Source organism: Pteropus alecto, unplaced genomic scaffold (genome assembly GCF_000325575.1).
Source record: "Pteropus alecto unplaced genomic scaffold, ASM32557v1 scaffold199, whole genome shotgun sequence".
Classification (NCBI taxonomy): domain Eukaryota; kingdom Metazoa; phylum Chordata; class Mammalia; order Chiroptera; family Pteropodidae; genus Pteropus; species Pteropus alecto.
The window spans coordinates 181,512-191,895 of NW_006442489.1; the positions used below are offsets into that span (position 1 = coordinate 181,512).

At 47.6% G+C, this 10,384-nt stretch overlaps 1 protein-coding gene across 7 annotated transcripts in view; it reads left to right on the forward strand.

Annotated features, from left to right (window-relative positions):
* Positions 1-10,384, forward strand: part of NINL (ninein like) — a 147,443-nt gene that overhangs the window by 106,594 nt on the left and 30,465 nt on the right. For all 7 annotated transcript variants that reach the window (XR_003043056.1, XR_003043057.1, XM_025039590.1 and 4 more), the window contains 5 exons: positions 488-624; positions 2,063-2,203; positions 4,532-4,706; positions 5,889-5,999; positions 6,570-6,650. Coding sequence is in view for 5 of the 7 variants with exons in the window: in XM_025039590.1 (XP_024895358.1) it covers positions 488-624; positions 2,063-2,203; positions 4,532-4,706; positions 5,889-5,999; positions 6,570-6,650 (645 nt within the window). In the remaining 2 variants the exon portion in view is untranslated. The remainder of the gene's footprint in view (positions 1-487; positions 625-2,062; positions 2,204-4,531; positions 4,707-5,888; positions 6,000-6,569; positions 6,651-10,384) is intronic.

Sequence of the window (10,384 nt, forward strand, 5' to 3'; positions counted from 1 at the left end):
TCCAGGCTGTTGCCAGGACTCCCTTCCATCTTCCTGCTTGCTTCTTGGTGGTGTTAGCCTCTCCTCTTGCAACTCTCCAAGACCCACATGTCCTTATACAACTGATTTCATAGGGAAAAACCTCTCTCCTCCAGCTTCCTATGGATCCCCATGAAGACCTCTGCTTGGGACTTGTCCTCCTTTTGTGTCAGTCACTTTGTCCAGGGAGGGGAACTCTGTCTAGCCTGGGTCACACCTGCCCCTTTTGCAGAGACAGTGAAGAGGAGAGAACTGGGATAGGACAAGGTGGGGCAAGATGGGGCACCAGAGTTATGTGGGTTGGGGAGGGGCATGCCTGGGAGGCAGAGACTTTACAGACAGAAAAGTAGCAAGTGCCGTCTACCAGACAGGACAGCATGTATCACTGCCTGAACTGTCACTAAGAGAGTCAGGATGTATTTAGAGAATTCCTCATCTTATCCTGCCTGATGAGTCTTGCTATTTCCAGAGCCTCGACTTCAGTGTGGATGAGAAGGTGAACCTTTTGGAACTGACCTGGGCCCTTGAGAACGAGCTCATGATGGTTCATGGTGCCACTCAGCAGGCGGCCTTGGCCTGCTACCGCCAGGAGCTGAGCTTCTGCCAGTAAGATCTCCAGTATGGTTGGGGTGGACATGGGGAGTTGGCTGGGTTTGCCTGGAAAAGAGTCCAAGAAAACGGGGCTCTGCCCTCATCCACCCCAGATGGCCAGTGTCAGGAATGGGTTTCTGCACCACCTTTCTCACTGGCTTTCCTTTAGCTGGAGCTTGCAGTGGGGTAAAGAGCAATTGAGAGCAGGACGAGGGCTCTCTGTGCCTCGAGTTCCGTCTGTGTGTGTGTGGTTTGAGGGGGGCCTGAGGACCTAGTAAACTATTCAGTGACTGCTGCATGGACTTCTGTGGTCTGGCCTTCCCTTCCATCTGGTGAGAAGCTTAAAAATCTATGTCAAGGAGCTCCCTTGGCCCTTTTTAGCAAGGTTCCAAAAAAGAAGTATTTGAACTGCACATCCTGCTATTGCCTGAGCTTGAAGCACAGAGGCGGAAACCCTCCAGTCTGGGGTGCGCTTCCAAGAACAGCCAGAGAGAGGGCTCCTGGGCTCTGGTCGCTGGCTAGAGAGGAAAAAGAAGTATTCTTCAAATGCGGTCACTAAGTGCAAAGTGACAGTTTGGCCAAGAGTACATTCCACTTTAATTGGGTTCAGTTTTGGTTTAGCTGAGTATTCAAGCCATCTGTCTGCTTGGCAGATTGGCACAAAAAATTGTTTTTGTATTTTTATTGATGTTCCAGAGCTGCAGAAAAGGTTTGCGGAAATCACAGTTTCCATCCTCAAGACTGCATTTCATTAGGTGTTGACAGATGACCTTTCAGACCTCAGCTAGCTCTCTGCAAATAGGACCAGAGAAAGACTGTGCCTTGGGAGGGCGGAGAGGGGAAACTTTGGTGCTCCTTCAGTGAGAGAAATGGTCACCAAAATAGAGTGCCAGCGGTGATCTGCAAGCCTGTAGGGGTGCCTAGGGTGACTGGACAGAGCCAGCGCCAAACACAGAGATGGCCTGCTGCTCTGGGTGATTCATCTTGCATTCACTCAGATGTCAGGCTGGAGGTATCAGGGCTGTGACCAGGCAGGATATGGGATGACCAGCCTTCTCCCCTTACATGTTCAGTCCCAGACTAGGTACTCGGGACCCCTGGGGCCCAAGTCCTAGCTGGAGACTAGAGGGTGAACAAATATATTCTCCCCTGTTCTGAGGCCATCTGGATGTGTGGCACACTGTAAGCATCTAGGCTTGACTTCCGTGGTTCAGACCTAAAAACTTCTCTTGGTAAGTCATTTAACCTCTCTCTCAGCATGTACATCTGTAAAATGGCACAGTAATTGTAGAAACCGCCTTAGAAGGTGGTTAGTGGTAGCGTGAGGATAGAGCACAGTGCTGGCTCATACCCTAAACCCAGGAATGCTGGCCCTTTTTTTCATTCGTGCAGACACAGGGCTCACTGGGCCCAGAGCATATGCTCCATCAATCCTGTCTCCTTCCTGTGGCAGAGGGCAAGTGGAGCAGATGGCGAGGGAGCGAGACAAGGCAAGAAAGGATCTAGAGAAAGCTGAGAAGAGGAACCTGGAGTTTGTGAAAGAGATGGATGACTGCCACTTGGCCTTGGAGCAGCTCACAGAGAAGAAGATAAAGTAGGTTCTGCTTGTGGTGCCTGAGCCCAGAGCTGTGGCTCCTCAACACCAGGGCAACGATTCCCTAGCCATGGCTGAGAGCGGGTAATGGACGTGGGGCTGCCACCAGCTGAGGCCATGCTCATGAACACGGCAGAACAGAGACGCTCCTATTTCACCTGAGCCAGTAGAAGTCCAGAAGATGCACTTTTGGGAATTCCCTTCCTTGAAAGAAGAAGTGGGGTGGTGCATTTAATAAGTGGTCTTGCCCTTTATGACGGGGCTTGTGGTTCAGTGGCATCTAGCTGTGCATGCCTGTGGGCTGCCGGGAAAATTCCTCTCTGCTGCCCTCACTTTCTTCTGCTTCATTTATGGTGTCTGTCCTACTCCAGCTGAGTGTTCTGTGTGTGCCTGTGATCAGTGAGACAGATGGACATTTTGGGGGAGGTCTCGTGAATGGCTTTGGAGCCTGTTGGCTCAGTGGGAAGGAGCCTGACGTGGTAGAAGGAGTCCAGAGCCTGAAACCTGACTGCTGAGATTGCACTGCACAGACGCCTGGAAAGCAGTCTGCATCACCTTTCAGGCTGATGGCTGGACAGACCAGAAGGAAGGATTTCTTACTTTTTTCTATGGACACAAAACCATCTCTTTGGTTTGTTGACTAAAACGCGAGAAAATCTAGCCCTTGAGGATTTCCCAGGCTGAACCAGGCCGAGAGAGTTCTTTTCACCCCACTGTGGGGAATAGTCTGTGCTAAGCTCCCTTGACTTAACTCAGTGGTTGTTCAGCTTCTCCAAGCTTTTATCACCTAGAGGTATCCTCTCATGGATAGCAAAGAGTATGTGCTATGAAAAGACCAGCTCTTGGCCCTGCTCCCGGTGACGTACAGAGGGGCCGCTGGCCTCCCCGCCTCCTTCTGCCTCACCTTTGGGGGAAAAGTCAGGCTGAGGTGGGCACTGAGGAGCTAGCAAGATGCATTTTAGAATTCTGGGTCTGTTGGGCCCTTGCTGTGACCCTAGGTGGACAGAGCCCCTCAGATTCTTCACCTGTAAAGTGAGAGCGATGGGACACTCAGTTTATTAGAGCACTCAGCACAGAGCCCTGTGTGTCTCTTGATGTAGATAGATTCTGCAAGCAAATGTCTGAGAGTATGTGGGGTGAGTTTGGATCTTGCCCCATGGGTAATGGGGCATCATCAGTAGGTTTCTAGAAATAGCTTTTATGGATGCATTAGGTTTGTCTTATTACAGAAGTAATCAATGATACGTGTTCTTATAGAAAAATAAAAGCGAAAGCAGAAATTTCACTTCCCAGAGATTATCTTAACACTTTTTATGTCCTTCCCTTCTTTTTTCCATGTACAGAATTATTAACAAAATAGTACTATATTATATATGATTTTCTGGTGGCTGCAGAGCACCTCATTATGTGGGTCTGCCATGTTTTATTTGACCATTTTCCTTTGGCTGGATATTTCAAAAGTTTTTAAAGACTGGAGTGATATGATCAAATACGTGTTTTTAAAACTACCCCAAAGGTTTGTGGAGTATTACATTTGCCATATTTATCTTACTCTTTTTGCTTTGGTAACAGCTGCCCTTCTTCTATCTCTTTCCTTCTGGGTGTTTCTTCCTTAAATTTCTGAGACGAGATTAAAAGTCCAGCCTGTCAGCCAGAGGAAGAGCCCCAATGTTTTCTTATACTTGATGATTAACATGGCCAAACCCTCTGCTAAAGTAAGATTTGGTTTGAAAAATCTGTTTCAGTGATAAAACTAAGATTTAGCACTGTTTTTCCTATTGATGGAAATGGTTATTGCAAAAGATTAATGCAGATCTGATGGAGAAAGTGCCTCCTACCTTTTCTTTTCCTCTGATTCCTTTGCGATTTCACTGACTACAGGTTTTACTGTCAGTGTTCTGCATGAGAGAGGCTTGATTTACCGTGTATTTGGCTGAGGTGTGGAAGGATGTTGAAAGGCAAAGGGGTGGCAAAGAGACCTGCCCACAGAGATCATTCTCCAGCTCGCCCCAGAAGGTCCAGGGACCCACTGACTCCCCTTGTCTGCATGGGGAAACCTGCACGAGCCCTGAGGGGTGGCGTCCACCATCAGGCCCCAGGGGGAGGACTTAATGGAGGGCCTCTGACCAGCACATGTAGTCTAGCTGAGGAACAGTGATCCCATCCGTCAAGCAGGAACAGTTGAGTCCAAGTTCTCTCTGCAGGGGGCTTCCAAGGAAGGAGGAGGTCTTGTTGGCCAGGAAGATGTTCCCTGAGAGGCAGGGCCTGGTGGGCCTGGGTAGCCCCATTGGGAGTCTGACGTAACATATGCTATTGTATGCCTTACAGACACCTGGAACAGGGGTACAGAGAAAGGCTGTGTCTCCTGCGGTCCGAGGTAGAGATGGAGCGTGAGCTATTCTGGGAACAGGCCTGCAGGCAGAGGGCTGCACTGGAGAAGGACCTGGAGCACCTGCAGGCAGAGGATGCCAGCCTTCGAGAGAAGCTAACCCTGGCCCTGAAGGTATGTACTGGAGGAGGAAGTGATGTATGGGGGGAGGTGATGATGATAAGTGATGATGTAGTGGCTATCTAGGGCATCCAACTGAAAAGAAAGAAACGAGGTTGCCTAAGGGTACCTCCTCCCACACACCACATTTTCCTAGTGAAGGATTCAATACCTCCCAGCAGCCTTAAGCAGTTTGCATCTCTGTGGTAGGGAAACCCCTGGGATTTCAAACTAAGGAACATTTGTTTTAGCCGTAGAGAGCACATTTCTCAGCCAGAGCAGAAAGGGGCCTAGCTTCTGCCGGAGAGGCATTGCCTCTGCCTCCTCTGGTTGTGTGGCAGTAGGACAGGTGGGGAACCCGCAGAGCTCTCCCTCTCTGTGCTGGGTCTGTGGACCAAAGTTTGGGAGGGTCAGCAGCTAGCTCTGCTGTGCCCCTTGGAGACCAGAGCATCTGTGGGGTCAGCAAACCTAAAGCCCCTCTGCTGGCCCTGGGTGCAGCCTGGAGCAGATATGGTTTCTGGGCTTTGGCGAGTGTCCCTTGACCCACACCCACCCTGCATTTTGGTCCACTGAGGTGTACCCTGGCCCCTCTTGTGCTCCTGCCTTCCTCTTCTCTTAACTCAGAGCCTGTGGATTCTTTCCATACCTGCCTGCCCACCTCAGTCTCTGTCTCTCAGAGGAGAAGCCAGGCCCCCCAGGAGCCCCTGATAGCAGTGTGCACAGGGCCTGTCTGCCCTGACTGCCTGGGCTCTCCACTGCATTGTTGTCCTCACCACTCTTCTCACTGGTTTTCCATGTCTGAAGACGCTGCCTTCCTCCCCGGTGGACATCTGATTTGTACTGATTCAGTTTCAAATCCCTCATTGAGAAAATGGCTCAGAAGGACTTGCAACCAGCCTTTTCTTATGATACTCATGATCTTCTGAGCACTTGGAAGTGGGAGAAGCAGAAGCAATGGTGAAAGCAAAGAGCATTAATGAGGGCTCTGTGGGGTCTGTCCCTGGTGGCTCTGGGTCAGTCCCCAACACAGGCTTCTCTGCACGATGCCAAGGTAGTGAGTGCCAGACACCATGAGATTTCTTCCCTGATTATGAGTGTTACTGGGAATAAGCCTCTCACTCAGGAGACAGACCTGCCAACAATTTCCTCCTCCACTCACCCCCAAAGCCTGGCAAACCGCTGGTCTGTGTCTTGTAGGAAAACAGTCGATTGCAGAAGGAGATTATTGAAGTTGTGGAAAAGCTTTCGGAATCAGAGAAGCTGGTCCTGAAACTGCAGAATGATCTGGAGTTTGTGTTGAAGGACAAGGCAAGTCCTTTTACTTATTCTTAGTCTTCAGAGAGGAGTCTGTGGTGCTGGGTAAAAAGTTTTGGGGTCTTGAAAAGAATACCTAGGCAGCTGAATTTTTTTTCCTACTAAACTGAGAATGGAGAAAAAAGTAGTGAGGCCACTTACCCTGTTTTCCTTCCTTTTGGGCCAGTGCAGTGGTGCCTGTATGCCCCCTCGATGACTTGTATGTTGGCCTTTTAATGACAAGAGTAGGGCTAGGCGGTGCCATCAACCCCAGGGATAGGTTCTCAGTGGTGAGGAGCACAGAGAAGAGGTTAGAATTTGGTGCAAACCATGATCCCCCTCCCCCGGCCCTGCCCATCACCTCGGGAGTTGCTATTCTGGAGCAGGGTCCAAGCAGAGGGTGTCCCAGGGGGCCAGGGCAAGCACGTCCTACTGCCCTGAGACCTTTTAAACCAGAGAAGGGGAGGGGAGAAGGAAGAAGGACAGGAGGTGCTGAGCCTAGTGGGAGGAACATGATGTGACAGCATACACTCTGCCTGGCTTGAGGTCTTGTCTATAATTTTCCTTTGCGTGTCTGACTTTCAGCTGGAGCCACAGAGCATAGAACTCCTGGCCCAGGAGGAGCGATTCATGGAGGTCCTGAAGGAGTATGAGCTCAAGTGCAGGGTATGTGCCCCACCCAGCTACTGGATCAGGCTGTCACTTTTGTCTTTGGTGCATGGGGTCCTCATATACTCCTGCCCTGCACCCCCCAGCCTACCCTGCGGCAGGGGCAGTTCTTTCTAAGAGCTTGACCCTCCAGTGACCTCCCATGCCAGTAGGCTGTGGTACCCTCTCCCAGCCACTCCTGCCAAGAATGGAGTGCTGGAGTACCCCAATTTTAGCAGGAGAATGATAAGGACATTTCTTAATGACCCTGCAGGTTGTCAGGGTCTGTCTGGCACAGACCTGGGTGGTATGTGGGCTTCATCCCTCTCCTGCCCAGTAGTGGCCTGCAATTCCTGGTAGGCCACATTCCTGGCCTCCACATGAAGAGTGGTCTGGATGTACTGGCAGGAGCATCCTTCTCCTAGAGCAGGTAGAGCCTATGATCTCAGCCTGCACTCTGCCAATGGGGTCCTCCAAACCTTATGTTCTGCTAGGAGGTGAGACTGGACTTGCCTGCTCAGCAACTGTGCTTGGCCCCACTTGGGCTGCCCAAAGTCACTAGACCGTGGCGCCAGTTCTGATGGCCCCTCTGTGTTTCCAGGCCCCATATAGGGTTTCATCATGTTTTCTATTGTTGAGTGTTTAGATTTCCTGGGCCAGACCTACCAGTGTCAGTCCATTCAGTTGGAATGCCACAGTGCAGAGCAGGGTGTAGGTGGTCAACAAGGTTGATGTTGCTGATCACAGTACACTCAAAATGATCAAAACCTCAACAGATAAGACATTCTTGTTAGATATTAAGGGTTTATTATCAATTCACTTCTTAATGCGTTCCTTCCAATTAAAGTTAGAACTTTCGTTCCTGCTGCATACTGCTTTGGCAACACCAGAAGATAAAGGTGAGCCTAGGCTGTTCTGGAGTGTGACATCACCACCTGCTTCCTTCCCTGTGCTCTCTCCTCCACTCCAAAGCCTGAATCCTGAAGTGCCCTTTTAAAAATCTGGTGTGTGGTCAGCTGTGTCACCTTCCTCCTGAACCCACTTGGTGTGTGTGGACGGGTAGGGGGCTGTCGTGCAGGTGGGTCGTGCCGCACAGAGTTTTGCTGGGATTGTAGTTCCATGCCGTGTTCCTCCCCACTTTAAGCTTGTTGGGAAGACTAGAACCTATAACTAACCATCAATTAATTTGTTACTTTAGTGCACTAGATTTTGCAAACAAGTATAAACCTCTTCTTTCTTTAACATGACTCTGTTACTTAAATTAACTGCTACTCATTTTCTTTTGGTTCTTGAAATTTTATTTTTTGGAACAGCAGAAATATTTTTACATTTTAGTGCTAATCTCTTTAGAAATTTGTCTTCAAAATTGTGGGCTATTTTTGGCTATTTCAAACTAACATTTAGAGCATTAAAAAAACCCTTTTTATTTGGAAATAATTTCTATTACATAAAATTACAAAATTAAAAATAGTGCAAGGAACACCTGGATCTCCTTTGCCCAGATTCACCTATTGTTTATATTTCACCCTGTTTGCTCTGTCATTGCGTGCTTGCTCACTGTGTATGCATGCTTGTGTCTGGATGTGACTGTGTATACACAGTTATTTTCTGAATGACTGAGAGTAAGTTACATGTATCATAGCCCTCTGCCCCTATACAGGTCAGTGTGAATTTCCTAAGAACAGGCTTAATCGTACAACCTCATAGTGATGTGTAGATGCACCAGAGTTGATTGTTAAATATTCAGGAATTTTCCTAGCTTCTTATTAAACCTTCGATAGCTTTGAAATTGGCTATGGTGAGAGTTATTTACACCACAGAAATATGCAAAAGCTATAAATATGGGCTTTTCTTCCTGGAGAGCCAGCTTCCCAACACTGTGCTGAATGAGAATATTCTAGTAACTGTAGCATACTTACTAACATCATGATTTCTATGATTTCCATTGTATTTTGGTTTTGCTAGTTAACCTAACAATGTCCTTTGGAACATTTCCCCTCTGAGGCAGGGTCCAGTATCAGATGTTGCCTTTAGTTTTCGTGTCTGTTTAATGTCCTTTAATCTGAAACATTCTTTTAGTCCATTCTGGCTGCTGTAACAAAAATACCATAGACTGCAGGGCTTATAAACAACAGAAATTTAGTTCTCACAGTTTGAGGGTCTGAGAAGTCCAGACCCTCTCCTGCTCTCGTGTGCGCACTCTTGCATTCCCTTCCCCGCTCCCCCGCCCCTCGTCTCTCTCTCTCTCTCTCTCTCTCTCTCTCTCTCTCTCTCTCTCTCTCTCTCTCTCTCTCTCTCTCTCTCTCTCTCTCTCTCTCTCTCTCTCTCTCTCTCTCCAGCCCTCCCTCTCCCCCTCCCTCTGTCTCTGTCTCTCTCTGTCTCTCTCTGTCTCTCTGTCTCTCTGTCTGTCTTCCTAGTTGCACATGCCTGCCTGTCTCCTGTCTTCTCAATGTTCTCACATGGCAGAAGGGGCGAAGGAGCTCTCTGGGGTCTCTTTTATAAGAGTACTAATGCCCTTCATGAATATTCCTTCCTCATGACCTAATCACCTCCCAAAGGTCCCATATCCAGATACCATCATATAGGATGTTAGGATTTAACATATGAATTTGGGGGAACACATTCAGTCTATAACACATTCCGACAGCCATTCTTTGTCTTTGACATGGATGGTTTTGAAGACCCCCCCCCTTCTTTTTTTTAATAGAATCTTTCTCATTTTGTGTTTTTCTAACATCTACTTTGGATTAAATGAGGTTATACATTCTCAGCTGGACAGCATAGGCGATGTTTAATTTTGGTCACCTGGTCAAGGCATTGCCTCATTTCCCCACTGTATAATTTTTCCCTCCATATAACTAGTAAGCAGTCAGTGGGGAGACACTTTAAGACCATGCAGATATCCTGTTATTCTTCTTAACTTGCCCTGGATTTAGTATCCATTGATAATTCTTATTCACTTCCATTTTTACTGTAATGGTTGCAAAATGATGGTTTTCCAACTCCAGCACCCATTTCACATTTATCAGTTGGCCCTTGGAATTCTACTGTAACCAAGAGAAATCTGATCATCTCTCCATCCGTCCATCCGTCCATCCATCCATCCATCCATCCATCCATTCATTATCTATATGTTTACTATTTTAGGCAGGATGCATAAAGAGATTGCTAATAGTATTGCTTTTGGGATGGTCTGAGAAATTGTAATGGCAAGATGACTAATTTTTGGACTGTTTGAAATTTATGAGTATTTATTTCTTAGTTTAAAAAAAACCTAGGAAAATGGCCAAGTAAGAAGATATACATCTTTATGATCTTCAGGCTAAAAAAGACAAATAGTAAAACTAGAGCTAGTCTCAAGTTTCAGGTCATGGAGACCACTCTCCGACGTCTCCCTGGGAGTGGAGAAACAGCCTTCTTCCATATAGGAATCTCAGATCTAATCATCAGTTCATAGATTATTTCTAAGGCACAGCATTTCCTCTTATTCTCACATGTTTCTTGGGCTATCTTCTGACCTCATAGATTCTTTTCTCTTATCACACTATTCCACACCACCCACTTTAACCTGATTTTACTGTTTCCATTCCTTTTTATACTAAAATAGACAGAGAGACCTTTGGACTTCAAACTATGTTAGGCAGCAAGCAGGCTAAAGAATATTTCTCAGGTGCAAACACAGTCTATTTCTTATGGGAAAAAGATGACCCCAAAGGCAGACTCAAGAGCCTAAGTGGGTGGAGCCACGGGCT